At 40.3% G+C, this 19,386-nt stretch overlaps 1 protein-coding gene across 9 annotated transcripts in view; it reads left to right on the top strand.

Moving 5' to 3' along the window:
* The window catches only part of LMO7 (LIM domain 7), a 136,044-nt gene that overhangs the window by 56,895 nt on the left and 59,763 nt on the right, over nt 1-19,386 (top strand). For 8 of the 9 annotated variants that reach the window (XM_049815901.1, XM_049815900.1, XM_049815897.1 and 5 more), the window contains exon 4: nt 1,864-1,970. In XM_049815901.1, the coding sequence (XP_049671858.1) occupies nt 1,864-1,970 (107 nt within the window). Of the gene's footprint in view, nt 1-1,620; nt 1,655-1,863; nt 1,971-19,386 lie in introns of those variants that run through there. The other variant, XM_049815903.1, reaches the window with a different exon arrangement.

The following is a 19,386-nucleotide window of genomic DNA, read 5'->3' as shown; positions in this document are numbered from 1 at the left end:
TGGTCTGACCAATCGGGGCATGTTGCCTTGGTGTTGGTGTCAGTTCTTTTTCATTACCTTGCAACTACTTCTTTCTTCTGCTCTGTTGCTTTCCTCCTTTGCCTTACCTGCCTGTTTCTTGGACTTCCCAGACCCCTGACCACTGACCTGATAGTTGGATGTGTTTTGTTGTTTAGCAAGTAGTTCCTCTTTTTCTCGCAATGGGACTTTAACGCACGGCTTCTTGCACGCAGAAGAAATGATGCCTTTTGAAGTCCTTGGGGTGTTGGTGTTAATGTGACGCTCAAATATTAACTGAATAAAACTGGCACATCTAGCCAGCTTTCCTTGTATTGCATGGAAAGAAAAAAGGGGCATTACAGGGAAAGGAAAAGTAAATGCCCCTCCAGAGGTCGCATTCCCAGCATGAAGCTCTACGTTGGCCACTTGTGCAGGCAGCCCCTTGGGTATTGCAGGAGCTGGTGCGGAGGTGAAGTTGCCCGTCCTCCACCCTTCCCAGCCCCCTCCGCTCATCTGCCACTGCATCGTGTCCCCCATCGTCGTCGTCGTGTCGCATCCCCCTGCAGCAGAACGGCCCCTGCTGTGGCACGTCACGTGTCGGGCTTTGGGGCATAACCTCCACGGTGTGAGACACTTGGGATCTTTCGGATGCGGTAACGTGGAGCCCGCAGCCTGCACGGGGAATACCTTGTTCAAATATTTTCCTTGAATTAAGCCGTGTTTACAGACTGATAAGGAATACTAGAATCATAGGGACCTTCAAAGCAGAAGGTTGTGGGGATTCTTTCTTTCAAGGTCTGTATTAGAAGCAGCTGTTGTTTTCTTTGTGGGTTCTTTTTTAAAATAAATTTTAAATGATGGAATAGTTACATCCAGTTATTATGTCCCCCCCCAAAAAAAAGTATAAAGTGTATTACATTGCTGAAGTGGAGCTTTTCCATACTGTGAAACTCTGATACTAGTACCTTGATTTACAAACCCTTGGAATGACAGATTACGAATTAAGTAACTTTGTGTACCTTTTCCTGTGGCTTCCAGCTGAAGGGAGCAAGTGCGCAAGAGGGCACATTCTTTTGTTGTTGATAGCATTCCGCCTTAACGAGAAGGAATTTCTTGCCTGTTGCCTATTGTTTATGAAGTGGAAAGAGATCACAAGTTGTATAATCTCTCTCCCTATCGTTAGATTTTTTTTTTTTTTTTTAACCTTGCTCTTGTGAGTCGGTTCATCTGCAGCAGGTGCAGCAAGTGGGTGCTCTAGTACACCGCACCTATATTTTGTTATATATTGGTGTGAGCTGGGGGGGTGGAGAGGAAGGGGAGGAACACAAAGGAGAGAAAAAAACCCCAAGCAAGGAAGCAGCAGGGCTGAATACGGTTTGGTTTCTGTCTCTCCAGAGCTTTGCTCAGCAACCAAACCCAGACTCCAGGTGCACTATTCCCTCATCGGTCTGTGAGCATAGAAACGGCGTGTCCCTCCTCTTCTTCCTCCCCTGCCAAGAGTTTCTGGGTGGTGAATGTCAGTAGCTGGAGTTATTTTTAAAGGCAAGAGGTGAGGCTTGTCGTGCAAAGCTGGGAAGAGGGCGTTTGTTTGCTGAGCAGAGCTGACATCAAAGTGGAGACTGCTGCCTACTGGCTCGCCACTGCCTTATGCCAGGTAATCTTTAACGTACCCCTCAGTCACCAAGATCGCAACCCAGCCTGCCCGTGTGCATGAGAAACGACCTGTGTTTATGATCCAGAAGATTGCTTTTTCAGTAGTATTTCCGTGAGCTGGACTTTGACATTTAAAGGCTCACGCTAATCGTCTTGCAAAACCTGCTTAGTGCTTTTAACTAAGCAACTGCTTTCTACTTCTCTTCGCAGGATAATATAAATGTTTTTCTGAAAGCGTGTGAAAATATTGGACTGAAAGAAGCTCAGCTTTTTCACCCAGGAGATCTTCAGGATTTGTCCAATCGAGTTACAGTCAAGTGAGTTTTGTGGTTTTGTTTTCTCCCTCCCCTTCTCCCTCTAAGCTGTTTCATGGTCTTTTTTTATTTTTTTTTTTTTTTAAATGTTTGCCTATGGAAAATTCTTCTTTTAATCTGGCATGAGCAGTTCTGAATACTGTGGGGAGGGTTTAAGCCTTGTTAAGACTGGTAGATAAAATTTGCACAAATTTACTTTAAAAAATAAAGTGTTATTATGCCTTAAAAGCAAACTAATTGTTAATGAATATTTACAACATTTAATATACGAGATGGAAACTGTTCAGGTTATTTTAAACTTGGAGCAAAATTAACTGTTAAATGATACCGAAAGCATTGCTTCCCTTTATGCTTTGAGATTACCGATGTAAAATCTGAAAGACTGAGGTGGTACTTTAGATACTTATCTGAATGGCTCTGAGGCTCGGGTATGGTATTCCCAAAGGACTGCTGGTCTCACCACTCCGAATATTAATCAGGTGTTTGTCACTGAATGTCACACCTCCTGTCAAGGGGGGTGGGTATGTGTGAGTAGAAACCAAGTACTGAATTGCACAAAGGGTAATTGTCGTGTTTACAGAAACAAGAGTATTCCTGTGAAATAGCAGTGGTTTGGTTCTAAAATATTAGTGGATTCTCAAATTTCAGGACTGCTGTGTCTCCTAACAGGAGTTTTATTACTAGTTTCTGAGAGGTTAAGGTGGAGCTTTACTGTATAGACACTTAACAGGTGCTTTAAGATAAGTGTTTTGTGGAAAAATATTGTCTTGATGCATCTTGCTTTGTAATAGTATTAGCTGTTTTTATTGTCTTGGTACAAAAGGTGAATTTCTTAAGTCTCCAAAAAAATAGAAAAGCTTTAGTGAGTTTTGCTGGAAACCTGTCATGTTAAACGTTAAGAATTGATTCCTGTCTTAAATTGCCAGTTTTATCAAAGAGGAATAGGTAGTAATCCTTCTGTAAATACAAGGACAAAAATTTTTGTGAAATGACACATAACTGCTTTAATTAGAAAGAAATCGCTTGTAGGTGGATCAGGCGGTAGCGTGTTGACATGCTCTCTGCCTGGTTTCAGAATGAAAGTTTGTACCGTTTTGAGGTCTGATACTTGAGATGGCAACACATTTTCCAATCTTTGACTCATACCCGAAACATAATTTCTTGCTAATGTGGTGCTTAGGGACTTGGTGCTTTTCCAGGACGCTGGTATTCTCTCCGCTGGTTCCTATGTCATGCCAAAAGCCAGAGGGTTGGTAACCTCTGCCATGCTTTAATTATCCGCAAAACCCTTGCTAAAGTTATTTTGGTGGAGGTTTGCTCCAAGGGTGTAGCTGGGAAGGGCTGGAGGCGGTCAGGAGCTGGTCTTCAGCAGCGTCAATAGTGACAAGCTGAAACCCTGGCGAGTTTGAGTTAGCAAACTGTTGTGCAAGGTATGTTGTCCAACTCGTCTCTACGTTAACCGCGGTGCCCGATTGAGGTCAGCCATGAAATGTATCCACTGGGTCTGAAACCAGGGGGGGTTTTGGGTCCTTGCAGCTCCACCAGTTCCCTTCCCAGCTCTGGAAGGCTGGAACTTGAGGTTGTCATAAGGCAGTGGGGGTTTTACATCATACCTACTCGGCAATCGATTAATTAGTGTTTTTCAAAAAAGCATATTTAATCTTTGAGCGCTTCTTACGGACAGCAATGCAAGGGGCTTGGGTTAGAGTCGAAAGAGCTGCCAGCTGTATAGCCATGCTCTTTTAATTTGTTTCAATATAAGTTTGATTTTTCCACACGTTATGTATCATATGACAGTCCCACAGTGTGTGTAAAATGCTTACAGAGTAATTCAAAACTTCTGCATCCGAGCATGCTGTGAAGTGGTAACCTAACTATACTCGCACATTTTGACAGGTTTAGGAGTTTGGAGAGGGATGGGAGGGAAGTTTTATTCCAAGAAATGAAGGAAGTAAGTTACACGAAGATAACTCTCTCCATTGAAAAGTTAATTATGCGTCATTTGATTACCCAGAGGGCAAGCTAGTCTTCAGAGGGTTTCCAGAGAGAGTCATATGTGTGTCAGGAGGGAAATGCTGTCTGATCTGGAGCTTTATCTGATGCATTTTTTTTATTATTTAATAGAAACAAGTAATTTCATACATTCAAGCTGAATTACAAATTTCTTCAGAACTTGTAGGATGCCAGGCCTCAGAAAAGGGATACTATTTAATATCTTGCTTTTGCGTCATCCTCTGTTAACTTCAGTTTCAGCATTAGCAGTAAGTAATTTCTTGTCACAAAGAGGGAAAACATTTTATATGCTGATTTTTATAAAAGATGGCACTTAATTTTTTGCTTTCTGACATTCCTAAGCAAATTCATTTTGCTGCCATCACCTGAGGCTAATTGCCCACATCTTAGACCAGCTGCGATAGGTTGTGCGGGATAACATTAACGTGTGCCTGAAGCAGCGTGTATTTTGACACCTCAGCAGTATTGCTGTGTTCTGCTGTTGCACCACCGTTAGCGCATGCTTGTTATCTACCCAAAATAGATTAAGTAAACTGTTGCTTAAGCAGTCAGCTTTTCAGGCTGGGATGGCTGAGAACAGTGTTCTGGTAGGATACGTGGATGTACGGCCGAGCATAAGAAGGTGCCTGATTTGCCTTGCATGTGGAGAATTATAGAGGAAGGCACCATTAAAAGGGTGGGTCCGCCTCTGTCGCTAATGCTGGAGCAAAACCCGTCTCTGATGCCGGCTGGGAGGTTGCATCTCTGTCCCTGCCGCGCTTGTAGACGTGTCCCATTGCTCCGATGCCTCTGGTGCTGGGAAGGCCTGCGGGAGGAACGCACGCCTCCCCGACAGGGGTGACGTGCCCTGCCGAGGGGTCTTCCCTCTGCTCCTCCGGGGGGGGACGTGCCCTGCCGAGGGGTCTTCCCTCTGCTCCTCCGGGGGGGACGTGCCCTGCCGAGGGGTCTTCCCTCTGCTCCTCTGCCTCTGCTGCCTGGCAGCTGTGTGTGGTACCTCCTCCTTCTGACCTTGTGGGAAACCGTGCACCCTCAGGCTGCTGGCATCTCGGTCGTGTCCTACCTGGGCAGGCTCCCTTCTCAGCAGGAAAAGTTATTTTCTCCTCATACCTCCTTTCTGAGCATGCTTGCTGCCTTTCACTGGACCTTCGCTGATAGCGCTCTGTCTCAACAGTAAGAACGCCAAGCTGTTTAGAGATACCGAACTCTTTGTTCGTATGTGGTACAACGTTCTTGTGTCACCTGAGGTAAGGTAAAGACCCCTCTGTTCCTCATGGCTTGCCAGAAGCTGTACTAAGAAAACAATCTTCCTGTCTGGTAAGGAGGCTGCTGCAACTTTCACTTGTGTTTTGTTTTCTACTGCAGCTGAGATGATGCACAGGCATAATGTGAAACCTACTCTGTAATTACTACTAGTATCTGGGAGAGGAGAGGGCAGAATCCTCTTAAACATCCAGACTCTCAGTTCCAAGTGATTATGTGATTATCCTTTTTGCAAAGAAAAAGCTCCTTAAAATTTTATTGTTTAGAAGTTTGTGTGAAGAGGGCTGGTTAAAATTACTGGTTGCTGTTCAAAGCCTTGCAAACTTTATGCTTTGCCAGATCAGCGACGAGATTAGTAGTGGGGTGATGTGGAAAAAATATACTGGCATGGATGGTTTCTTTTCTGCCAATGAAAATGGGAGCGTGGGTTAACGTCTGAGATTTATAGTTCAGTCTTTCTGTAAATCTGCAGAAGTTATTGCTCAATGGTATAGTACAGTAATGTGTCATGTGTTCCAATAAAGAATATCCAAATGGATTTTATTCTTCACATACCGGCAGAGTCCGGCAGTCATGTGCATATCTTCTTGTTTTGTGGCTAGTTATTTGTGTAAAAGCATGTGTGTGCCTTTTCAGTTCCTTCAGTATATTTGACTTTTTTTTTTTTTTTTTTTTTTTTAGCCTAGGATTTTATTATTTTTAATTAGAGGAGGTGTTATTCTAAAGCCCAGCAGCTTGGGGTTTTTCGTGGGTTGGTTTTTTTTTTTTTTATAGTAATGCAAGGTTGTCTTAATACTTCATTTGATTCTTTTTTAGTTCTATCAAAGTAAGAATGTAATGCTAGCTTAGAGACTCTCAGTTGTCAGCATGGTTACTATTTAAAAATGTTAAGCACTTCCTTACCCAGCTCTTTAGAGGTGACACACCCAGTTGTTCCCAGCTGTGGAAGGGTTCTTAGTAAAATCATGCCATGGAGTTAAAAGTGAGAGTTTGCTTAGGCAGACAGCAGACTTCTGGTGGAATGTGTTATCCCAATGAGCGGTTTTAAAGAAGGAAGCCTGAACAATCAGATGGATGGTATAATTGAAATTTGTCTTGTCTTTCAAGCCAATTATTTCTTCTGTCTGAAAAAAGAATCTAATTCTGTAAAATGAGGTATCCACTTAAAGAATCTCATTAAATACTACTAATAAATCTAAACAGTGGTGGTTTAATAGATGAAAATATTTAACTAAGCAAAAAAATTATGAAACAATTCACTCCCTTAATCCTGGCAAACTTTTTTAAAGCTACCACAAGCACCTGAGTCCTGGTGTTGAAGTTTCACTATATTAATTTCATTCTTCAATAAAATATAAAATAATAATATTTAGCTTCTATTAATATTATCACTACAGGGTTATATTTAGAGTAGGTCTTGAATGAAACTCAAAAATTGTCTCCAAAGATAGCTGGAAATATCTCAGTACCTCACAGAACTTGGTATTTGGATAAGGCCTTCAACTTTTTGCTGCTCCGTACTGCTTCACTTACTTGGTATCAATCCTGTGCACTAAATGAAGTATAAAAGTTATGACACAGACTACCCTGTTGGAGAAGTCTTGCTGAAGCGGGATTAAGTGTGTACATGATACAAAGCAATGGAGGACTCTAGCCCTGACATTTGTAACTTGGATAGTTTTATCTATTGATTTAATGTTCCTTCGGCTCAGTTATCTTTCATCATTTCCTAAAGCAGAAAACAATCCTGGAAAAATTTGAATGCCATGCTCTCTGTAGCATAAAGCTCTATATAACTACAGCCAACTGGAGAGAAGTAACAACTGTTATCTGTCATGTTCATCCTTGTGTTCATGCATTTCAGAAGCTGAATTTTTGAGACAGGCTCTCTATTTCAGCTCAGAGATAATACTTTCTGAATTTAAAATACCACAAAAAACTGTTTGGAGATAAGGTGTTTTTAAAATAAAGCCTGAGAAAATGAAATAGTTGCTAAGTGATGCAGTTGTAAGCTTACATTCTGCATCTCCTTGTCCATCTGGAGCAGGATACATTTCATGGGGTTTTCTTATGATCTATATTATAATTGAATGATTATACCACCATAAACTATCTACCTGCCATATCAAAACTGTTGTCCCTTACTAAGCAACCATCTCTTTTTAGGGGCTTTTGAAAAGGAAGCCTTCTAGCACCCAGTAAAGCCAAACACAAAGTACCTATCCCATAATTCAAATTACAGTAATACCAGTGCCTCCTTTCAGTGATGAAGTTGCCTCACTTGTCTTTTTGGGTGCAACCACCAGATGTGCAGGTATAATAAGGTTCCTGAAAATACCAGTGAAGCAGTAGCAGAGAGGGGTTGAACACAGATGTAGCTTCTTCCAGTTCTACGTTCAGTCCTTTAGCAACTTCCCATTCTCCATGTGGTAGGAAAGCAGCTGTAGATTTTAGTTTCTAATTAGACAACAGGGTGTTTTAAATTTTTTTGTGGTGTTTTTGTGTTTGGTTTTTTTTTTGGTTTTTTTTGTTTTTTTTTTTTAATAAAAGTTGATAGTTTCTCATTACTTTAATGTTCTTCCTGTCTAGTCCTGGGGAATATGCTGGGTTTCCTGATTCCACTTGTGTTTCCTGCTCAGGGTGCTTTCTTCTGCAGGGTCAGCAAAATGAAATTTCTTTTTCTGTGAGATGAATGCTACCACTGCTGAATAGATCACTAAAGAAAGCAATCTCCATAGAAACCACTGAAAAGATTGTCTTCTTGAGTGGAGGATTGTTGTCAGTGCTCTTAGAAGTCTGGTTTTTGGAGAGCATTAATTGTGAAAATAGTACCACCTGTCAATCCTAGGAGGAATTTTTTTAGGGTTGCTTTGCAAATGATGCTCAGACCTTTGAACTGTCTGGCAAGGGACTTACCTGGAAGCTTGAGGTGTAATGGTGAGGTACTCTTTTGGGACTTGTATCCCATTTTGTGCCTTGAGAAGAGCTGCCATATTTTGCTCAATGGAGGCAGAGTCGAGAGAGAGACAAATTGACCACACATTGGCTCGCGTTGTCAGAGAGAGAGACAGTGCAAGTCCGTTTGTGATCAGGTAGCTCAGAGCTGGTGTTTGCTATTGATAACACTGAATTCGTACTTGGGTCTTCTTCCATATCTAATATATTTGCAAAGTTACTATATTTTATTGAAAACTTTTTTACTCAAGAATTTCATGCTTATAATAAGAGTGCATGATGGAGCTGAACCTGAATTTGCTGTACTGATTTTTTTTTTTTCCCAAGAAACACACATTTTAATGAGTTGAAAAAACTAGTTCAAATTTGGCTTCAAAAATAGAAAAAAAACCCAAACCACACAATACAGAACCACCCTTTCCTGCCTTTTTACTTTGTGTAGAATAGAAAGTCATGGACTGGATAAAAGCCAAGTGCTTCAGTGCAAGAAGTATGATGGTAGTTAGCTCTAATCTTATACCTGTGTCAGGTCTCCAGCTTATACCTGTGTGACTACAATCACCCAGAAGACTTGAGCATAAAGGTTTAAGAAGCTATCTTCGAATTCAAGTTGAGATGAAAGGAATAAAAGACAGCATTTTGTGGGTCTTAAACTGCAATGGAAACCATTAACCAAAATTTAATTAGAACAACGAATGCTGCTTTTTCTTTTCTTTTCTTATATCCAGGGAAATAATATTTCTTACACATGTGGTTGTAATAGGCTTTTATTGTGGTAACTGAGTTTCCTAGTGATACTTCCCTTGAAATGGAAAAGTGCAGCACCCTCACTTCAGAATGACTCTAGAAATGTTCCTATGACTTTTAAGTGTGGAAATTTTCTTTTTGCTATGGGCATTTTCATAGAAGTGGGTAATATTACAGCAGCTAAACTTCCTTGGCATAGCCATATTCTAAACATTGAAATTGCTGTATTTGTTTTGTTTAGGATGTAGCTGATTTCAAGATCACACATTTTGCATGTTTAACTTTTATTCATACTGATGACAGTTACGCAGAGGTAAAGAAAATGAAAATGGAGTGTATTTTTCGGTCTTGTGAAACTGTTGTGCTTGGTGTAAAATATTCACGCTCATGTCATTAATTTGCAGAAGCTTTAAATCATTCCGGTAAAAACGTTGTAGGCAATAAAACATGTTCCAGATTTCAGACCATATACTTACAAGAAATTTACCTCCAACTCTTCAGTGTAAAGTCTATGAAGAGTTGGGTGTGGTACTATTTGATCTTTCGACTTTATCTGTGAAGTTTCTGGTCATGAAGAGCAGTGTTTGAGATTGTTCATTTTTTCTGTTGAGTAATTTAACAGTTAATAATTTACACTTCCTTTATGGGATTATACTCTTGATAGTGTTTGATTTTGCCATTTATGTATTTTTGAGATGATTCTGCTGTAAGAATGAAAAGCTTCTGGAGTCATATACCTGTACCTACAAGTATACAGGAGGAGTCTGAAAAGATTTGGATAAAAATGACATTAGTATGTGTTAGTTGTAGCGAGAGCAATTCAGGTATGTCTAGTGACACAGATCTATAGCCTTATATTGGAATTTAAATAGTTGTGCTACAAAACTGAATGATTTGCTGAGGGAGGTTACAGTAGCTTTCTGCTGAAAGGTGTTGGTTTGTTCAAAGTCTTCATTTTTGATCCTATTACATTTTAAAAGTATCTCTGGAATAACTCTTGGGGGATGAGGGTACAGAACCATTATTACTGAAAGCCTTTACAATACTTGTTCAATCCTCTTTTGGTTTGTTTTGAGAAGTGTCTCTAACCTTATAGGATTCCTATGGGAATCCATGCAAACGTTAGGCACCTGTATGCATTTTGAGTGTGCACATCAATACCCTAACATCCAAGGATTAAATGCAGTTTATAAAACAATATAGTAGAGAGAGGAAAGCAATTTGGATGAGGAGCAGTGAGTTACAAAAGAAGGTAAAGAGAAAACCTGCATTTTTTTGGTGGTGATTTTTTTTTTTTGTACGAATAAGGTGCTTTTGTCTAAGGTTAGATCAATTATACAGAAACATATATTCAAGTTCACTATCATATTATTTTTAATTATACTTTACAGCTAAATTGCTGAAGTTCAGTTAGCTTTTCTGTAAACAGGCAACTCAATAGGAAGAGCTCCTATATTTAAATACTGGGGGAAGCTGACTTGTTTTCCATGGATACAGGAGTTTGTCAGTTAACCATGCTCTGTAAGTAGAGAAAGTAAAGCTGAACAGTGTAAATAGAGCCAGTAAAGCTGAACAGTAAATTGACAGTTCTGGACCCTACTTCATACAAAACCCTAATTTTGGCCACTTTTACTCCTCAGCTTTGATCAATACTATTGTTACAGTGCTTTCAGAGATTCCAATTCTAATTGTTATTACTGCTTCATTGGAGCACTTATAGTATCCTTCAAAGTGGCTTTAACAGGTTTTCTGCTGTGAGTACTACAGAATGCAATGGTAATGCAGTAACAAATTCAAATATTTTAGTAAAGCGCATGTCGGGAGGCTTGCAGGGTCGTTTTCATCTTGGCATTGAAATCAGTTAAAAAAATGTCCCTCTACATGGTTAGAAGAAAAGGGGGTGGGGGGGGTGGGGAATGAAGAGTGCTAGATAGCAGCCAAGCTTAACCACAGAAAGGCATGATCTTTTCATGTTTCTTTTAAATGATAGAGATCTGTTGTCTTTAAGAAACAAAAGGAAAAAACACAACAAAAGAAAACCCAGCTGGAGAACTGTTGTCCAGGCTGAACAAGCTGGACGGTGAAGCTCAGGATCTCCGGCCCTGACCGTCCCGGTGACCTCCACTCAACCTGCTCCAGTTTATCAATGTCTTCCCTCTGTTGGGGGACACCAAACTGGAGGTGGCAGCATTACAGACGTGGTGTAACAAGGGCTGAGGAAAGGGGGGATGATCAGGTCCATCGGCCTTCTGGCCACGGTCCGTTTCGTACAGCCCCGGGTGCTGTTGGCTGGCGTTCCTGGGGTCTGCTGCTGGCTGACGTTCAGCCCAGCAGAGGACCCCCAGGCCCGGCTCCCTATCCCGCTCTGCCGTCGTGGGTGTTAGGTCCATCCCGGGGTCAGGACTCAGACTTTGTCCTCCTTGAATGTCGTGAGGTTCCTGCAGAGCCAGTCCTCCCTCCAGCTCTGCCCTCCGGCGTATCGACTGCGCCCTCCCTGCACTCCCATCTGCGCGGGGAGGGAACGCGGTATCAGAAACTGACTCAGAAAGAAAAATTTTGAAAGCTGCTGCGGCCGATCGCTGGGACTAGAGTAAGAAGGTTGACTAATGCAGGTATTTCCTCTTTCCTTTCCCTTCTAGAAAAAATGTCTGCAAATGTAAACATGTACACACCTTTGAACCCAGTATGTACAGATATGCATCAACTGACGTGGATTCCAGTGCGTTATATGATAAAATATTTAACTGGGGCGGGGAAAGGGAGGCTAAGTTCAAAATACTTCTGCTTTTGCAAAGGCTATTAAATTACAGACAGCCACTTGTGCCCTGTGAATAAACGCTGAAATATGCTTGTCAGATTTATGGTGCAGTAATGTATTCTTTTTAACTCCGTGACCTGATGTTTGTAAGATGCTCTCAGCTGTGATTGTTTTCTGGGGTGAGGGATGTACTTGGTAAAGCAGTAGCTAAAAATGCCCAAGTTAACAGAAGGCACAGTGTATTTGTGTATGGCTTGACTTGAAGATGCGATGCATTTCCATCACAGATCTGTGCAGTTAGGGAGTTACTGCACAATTCCACAAACTAATCCTAATCTGTCCAAATTTACCAGTATCGAATACTCTAGTGAACAGCTTTTAATAGTAGTTTGCAGATTATTTTTTCAGAAACTGTGTTCTTTTTTTATGTGTAAAATAAAAGGAAAACTGGTATCACTTAAGTGAGAACAGAAAAATCGGAACAATTCCAATTTTGTGCATAAAATTATGAGTTGTGGAACAGCTGATACTGTTGAGGCCTGAGGTAACAGGGTTAGGAGTTTTGTGAGAGTTTTGCCATGGTATCTATTCAGTGTTCAATGCCAGTCCAAGAAGAAAGAAAACTAAACCAAAAAAACCCACCATCCCCCTCCAAACCCCCCCCAAATCCAAACCCCAAGCATTGTTAAGAAGTATTAGGAATAGGCAAAAAACCAGTACATCACTGTGCTGCTGCAGGTAATCTGGAATTTGCTGGTGTTGTAAATACCGTTTGAAGCTTTGGAGTTTGATCATTTTCCCTTTCGTCGCTCTTCCACTTCATCTCCCCAAATACCCCCAAAATCAGCTCTATGGAAAGAGAACACCTTCATCCTCATGACGCTTCTCTGACCAAGTAGGAATAGCTTCTACTGCAGGTTTAGTTAAACTCACTAGGAGTCCTGAGCCTGAGAGGGAGACAATGGATGAAGAGGAGAGGTGGACAAAGTAGCATGCTTAAAACAAATAAACAGAAAAATCCGAGTGAATGGCGTGGTCGAAGTGGTTCAGTTTGTCGCTGTGTCCCATGTTATATGAATAATCAGTGAACCAAATGAAGGGGCAGTAGGCTTCCTCGTCAACAGATGCTGTGGATGATAAAAGTTATTTGAGTTCAAGGGGTAGTGGAGAAGTTCACAGAAGAGAAATCTCTTAAAGAGTTACTTAATACGAGGAAACCACAGCTAGCTAGGGAAGTTCCCGAGGGAGAAGCATCTTGCCTGCTCTATTTTTACTCTTTCTTAGGCAACCACTTGGGGTTGCAGGGGAAGATGGGATCCAGGGCTAGATAAATTTGATCTGGCCCGGTATGGACGCTCCTGTGTTTTGGAAAGGTCACATCCCACGAAAGCTCTTTCAGCTTCTGTAGATCTAGGGTAGTCTTGCTTCTTGGAGGAGTGTATGGAAGAAATCAGACACAGATTTTATGGAAGTAATTAATTTGATTTGCTAGAGCAGTCAAGCAATCTACCATCGCTAAGCTTTAGCAAGTATGGAACGTGGCATGCAGAGGTATCTGAAGAGATGAATAAAATCATGGTAGGGAAGGAATATAAATCTCTTAATCTAGGCCAGTATCTGACTACTTCTATAGGTGACCAGCTTGTGTAATCATAGGGGAAAAATATTATTACGAGTTCTTAGGAATTCAACATTTGATGATTTTTTTTCGTCAAACCATTTGAAATTTTAGTAAAAGCTTCATAAGAATAATAAATAAGAATGGCTGAAATTCTCTTAATTCTCTTCAAGTAAGCTGGCACATTTATTTGCATGTACTATATTCAGCATCATTACTTAAAACCTACTTTTGCTCTAAAAAGATCAGTTAATTTAAGAGGTTTTGTTACTGATTTTGGCATGGGTAATGTAACTGTACGATCGCACATCAGATGGTTATACAGAAGGCACGCCCACCCAGATTGAATAAGTACAGAATAAGATGCATCAGTAATGATACTCCTCTGCTATGCTCGTCCTGCAAAATGCTTACTTTGTGCAGTGACAGAAAATGTGCAGAACATTTTATTCTTTGAAATCTGAGCTCACCTCTCGTATTGAATGTTGACTGCTGTTGAGAAATCATACAGAAGTCACTTAGCACTGGTGATTTACTAATATTATTGCCATTTCATTGCGATGTTTTCATTCCTTCAACAGGAAAAAAAAATCTCTTGCAAAAGGATACTTTTTATAAAGAAAATTTTGTCTTTGTGAAGTATTTTCCTCTGAGCTGTGACCATATTCCTTAGTGTAATTCAGTTTTTCTAATACTGTTTGAATAATTTGTGAATGTATTCAACAGGCTAGTTTTAGTTACTAAATCACCTATACAGAAATCTCCACCTTATCCAGGTGGTGTAGTCAGGCTGCAGTGGTGATCATCACCAAAATGATGCGACTGCATTTGTAAATTACTACCTCTATTTTTTTGTTCAGTATTCTTTTTCATTGATAGGCATTTTAAATCTGTGAATCCTGGGACTGATGGCACCAAACATGGTACCCAGGCAAGTGTTCCCAAGCTTTGTTAGCTTGGGTATGGCATGAGCGGTGAGTGCACAGTAGCTGAGAGCAGAGCCTGAGGCTGAGTACACGGGAGGACGCATCCAGCTCATCATCTGGCTTTCCAGCACCGCTTTCGAAGAGCGTGCTGGTTCAGACCCTCAAAATAAGCCAAGGCTGGTACTCCATGCTTATGCTGTGTCAGGTTTCTGCCAAAGTCACTTGATAAACTTCCTTCTTTAACGAACAGCATGAGTTTTATCAGGAGAAAAGCTGGAATTAAGTGCTGGTGCTTCTTGGTTTTCTCGGAAAGTGTATTTACGTGAAAGGGTGGGAGAAGCTGGACAAGGTAAAAACTGAAAAGAATCCGAATCCAAAGGGGATTAAAAGTCCATTCTCAAACTAGAGCTTAATCTGAGTGGTTGAAAAATCTTTACTGAACTCAAACTTGAACTGAAGTAGGGCTGAGAAGAGATAGGAAATCTTAATCTTAAGAATGAACTTAGCACATGGATTAAGTTCACTTCTTAGGACTTTTTTTTTTAGCCTTTACTATATATCGTTTCCCAAAGGATTAATTTTACAGAGAAAGTGCAATGGCTTGAAAAACTGTCTAAATAGGAATACAAACTGACCATAACAATATATGAGGAGAATAAAAGACAAAGGCTTGGTTCAAGTATGAACACATAAGTGAAAATGCTGAAGTAGAAGTAGGTCAAAAACCAGTGAACACTTCTTCCCAAGTAGCATAGTTTGTGAAGAAAAAGGAGTCCACTGGTGCTGGGATTACATAGCTTCCCTACATTTTACTTGATCAGAGGTAGGTCTGCATGGTAAGGTCTGCTGGGTTGGCGTAACACCTGAGCTATGGGAACAGCAGCCTCTTCTGCTAATACTGCAAGCACTGACTCAGAGCTGTGTCCCACCACGGCGCGTCTGGAGCGCGGGTTGTAGGTGCCTGTGACTGTGTCCTGCTGGAGTAACATCACGTCACAGCTTTCTCCCTCACCCATCTCTCCCTTTCCACAAGAGCTTCAGTATTTCTGTACCGTGCTGCTTGGTGTAGCCATCTAACCTGAGCTCTGCCTAAATTACTGTGTTCCTCTACAGAACTTGTTAGAGGACAATGTAGTGAGGACAAAAGAAATTGCAGCAAGATTTGATTCAAAGCTAATGTGAAAGAATCAAGCCCTTTATTTCTTTTGCCAACTGTGATGGAGAAATGGATCTCAGCTGGTCACTAGTATTAGAGAAGCATTGCAATTTATTGTCACCATCACTGAAATGCATTTTCTCACTTTCAAATACAACACTTCATATGGCAGAATGGTTTGCATTTGTGTACCTACATCTTTTGGGGTTTTTTTTCGGGTCCAAGAGGAGCCTCAATTGAAAGTTTCTGCATTAGCTTAGTTCTGGTTCAGGGGAGGTGGGGAAGCAGTGAACATTGGAAATTTCTTCTTGTCTCCTGTTGCCCAGGAATGTGTTTGTGTGGTTTCCATCATGTAAAAATGACGTATAGCTGTCTGATCAGTCAGAGGAGAGAGAGAAGCTTGCTTTTATCTCCCGGGGAAGGAATCTTTTTGATGGACATGTACCAAAGGCATGCGTACCTTAATAGAAGGAGCTTTTGTTTGCCGAATTTTTGTCAGGAAAGCAAATATGTTCAAGCTCCTAGGAACTGTTTGGTCAAGCTTAATTGCATGTAGGTTTTGGCATACAACATTTAATGGAACATGTTTCTGTTATTTGTGCATCTGTAGTCACAGCAGAGTCTGGGCTCCTTATGAGCTGAAATAAGGAGCAGTGAAAACAGTGGAAGAAAACTACTAAACAGGGGTTTTTCTACCTTCGGCCATGAGAGAGTACTCCAGCTAATTACTTCAGGTTACTTCAGCTCTTGGTACTGTGACTTCTTTGTTAATGCTTTATATTTATTTATGAAGACTCCCTCCACTTTCAAAACAAGTGTATTAAGATTAATCTTTACCTGTAAAATATTCTAGAATCTGCTTTTACTGTAAATGAAGAAGGGGTAGCATCTTCTCAGTTTCTAGTTCCTTGGCCGTAGGTGGTCCGTGTGCCACTGTTGCCGTCATTCAGAATAGCCTTCTGATAACTCTTCAGCTAATTTGGGATACCCAGTGAAGATGCTTTCTTGCTGTTTTCAGTCTCCATTGCTCAGATGTCTCTGCTAGGCAACTCACAAAACAAACAGCAACTCCAGGTCAGCCTCAAAGAGTGCATGCTTTGAAGTAGAGGGCAGGTGATGGTTACAAAAGGTTAGTCTTTAATGGTATTACAAAAGGTATCTGTAGAGGTTTCCATGTATTTGCCTATTAAAGTGTGTAATGCCCTGAATCTTACATACAAAAAATAATTAGTGGGTAAGTACTAGAAAAAATTACCTTGTACTTTCCTGGTAGTGGAGGATATAGCAGAAATTAGTTTATAGCCAGGACTTGAAAGTGTGTGGCTCTTTTTTTAAGTGATGGTCAACACAGCAAGGTACAGGGACAAATACAAAAGTATAAGACAAACTGGGTATGGATGGTCAACTTAAAAGCCTTGTAGAAGAGAGAGGGCAGAAAAAAGAAGTTGGCTCGTTAAACAAAGTAAATTGCAGTCCATTCTAATCCTTGTACCTGCAATAAAATGAATAATTATTTAAGAGAGTAAATACTGTGATATTGTGTTCATTGGATAATTCCATGTTTAATTTTTCATAGAGAATTGCTTTTTGGTTTGACTAAAGCTCTCTTACCACTGGTGGTACTCCCTGGCCAGTCTTCAACTTGTGAAAGCACTTTGGCAAGGCTCGGTTGTACCTGTGAAACACAGGATCCTCTATGCAAGCCAAAATTAGCAAAAATAAATGCCTTTTGAAGAAAGCAGAATTTCAAAACAGTTTTTATTTCTGTAAGTTGCTCTGGAATCGTGAGCGGGTTAGTGAACATATTTTTGAGGGGAATTGGTATGACACTCAAAATGAGTGTATTTGAGATTATACACATCGTAAATCATCACAGAATGAATTTAGATGTGCATTTATGTATTTTAAAAGGCCTGTGTACTTCACATCCAATCTGCTGATTTCTATGCTATCCGCATTCATCAATGCTAAAATTTCAATGTCACTGCTTAAGAAGAGAAGCTATTTGGGAGTGCTTTTGAAAGTAGTTTGTTTTTTTTCTTTTCAATGAATGATACCTCTGCTTTTAATTTATTATTCTTTTCCTGGTAGCTTTCCTTTTTGAAGCATTGCCTGGTTTTTGTTGGTAACTTCATTATTCAAAAAAGTTCAAATGTATTCACCTGTACCTATTCTGTGTCTGTTTAGGGTTTTTGCTTCAGGGACTTGAGTAATAACTTTTAATAATAGTTCAAATAATTACATACTTGAAATTCTGTCCAGAGTTCATGCAACAGTTATGGTATTCTTTACCTAGTAAAAGGTTCCACAGATTCTTTCCTACCTGAAAAAAATTTTGGGGTGCCTACTTTTACCTGTGTTCAGCATGCTGTTTTCCAAGCAAAGAGCTTTAAATGTAGTGTGTCAGAAGACTTCACATTCATTTTCTTTCTCTTTGAGCAATAAATATCTGACTACTGCAGTGGTTCTGAATCAGTGTCTTCCAATAAATTAGCATCAAACAGATGGCTGATCTGTTATATCATGAGTTGGTTTTGATAGTACTGATTTATATTACTGAAGATGAGGCTTGCATAACTTACACTGCAGTATAAGCTCTTTTTGAGTATCTTAGAAAACTTGTACACTGTACTACTCTCCCATAAATGTATTTCCTTGATGATGAAGACTGTTGCATGTCTTTGTACCTTCACTTGCTAAAACATCAACAATTATTTTTATTAGATTTATTTTAAAAATGTATACTCTAGCAGGTTAGTTGAGCCACTAACTGCATCTCTAGTGAAATGGAGAGAGAGGATAATAAGTTAAGAGCACTCCAGCTGCTTTTTCATGGCCTTCACCTATCTAATGCTATGCAGCAAGAAAGTGAAAATACATTGCAAAAAAAAAACCTTAAAGTGTTGTGTGGGTAATGTGGTCAACAGTTTGCCATCTGGCAACCAAACGTGATGATAACGCTCAAGGTTATCTCCCAGGTATGCTATCTGTGGGTCAAAGGGTGAAAGTATTTCCATCCTGTTCTTTTCTCCTGTACTTTATGGTGGTTGCCTTCCTGTCAAGGAGCATCTTGAGTTTTGCTGCAGTTTGACAACCTATTCCTAACCCATCAGCAGAGACTGATTTATCCTTTCCTCCTTGTAGGATGCTATTGGTTATTCTTCCATTGCACTGAGTTAATTCCTTCTTGTAGCTCTGCTAGCCTGGAGGTGAAAAAGAGGGTAGACCTTGGACGTTATTGAGTTTCACTGTTGCAAAGTGCATGTTGATGACGAGACCTCTGAGATGGCTTCTTGTGTGATTCTTCCCCAACAGTAATTTGTCTGAGGTAGGCTACACTAATTAAGTGTATCAAGAGCAGAAACATCCAATTAGTTTTATCGAGCTGCCTTTGCATTTCTTATCCTGTCTAGATTATCAGTATTAATTTGGGAATAATAAGGTCTTGGCTTTTCACTGAATTGTAAAACTGTGAATATAGTGACAGCACTGTTGTTGGGATATCTGAATCAAATAGGACTGAAAACTTGAGATGTCTATGGCTGCTTCCATAGGTACACTTTCAAGGTAGCAGGTCTGGATGTAGCAGTCACTAATGCAACATGTATACTGTCCCTTATGAAGCTGAGCCTCATAGCAAACTGGTGCTATTGACATACTTTGCAGTTTAACCATTAGTTTGATTTAATCTTTGCAATGATTAAATGCAATAATGATTGCCATTCACAGGGTCTTCAAGAAACCCTTAGTCTTTAGAAGCTGTGGATTCCTAGGTGAGAGTCTCAAGGTTTTTGTTAACCTTATCTGCATCAAAAAACCCTGCCTGGTCTTTGTGTAGAAATGATGAGGATTGTTGGGAAAAGCATTTGTAGAATATCCTCTTCCAGAGCCCAAGGGTTACTTTTGCGTTATCCTGGCTCTGCAGTTTGATTGACTTCTGGGAAGAATAACTTACAACCACCGTGTGTGTTTTAAGGAGCCTACTT

The sequence above is a fragment of the Accipiter gentilis genome, chromosome 13 (genome assembly GCF_929443795.1).
Source record: "Accipiter gentilis chromosome 13, bAccGen1.1, whole genome shotgun sequence".
NCBI lineage: Eukaryota > Metazoa > Chordata > Aves > Accipitriformes > Accipitridae > Astur > Astur gentilis.
Note: the sequence above shows the minus strand (reverse complement) of the source record. Positions and strands in the feature narration are given on the sequence as shown.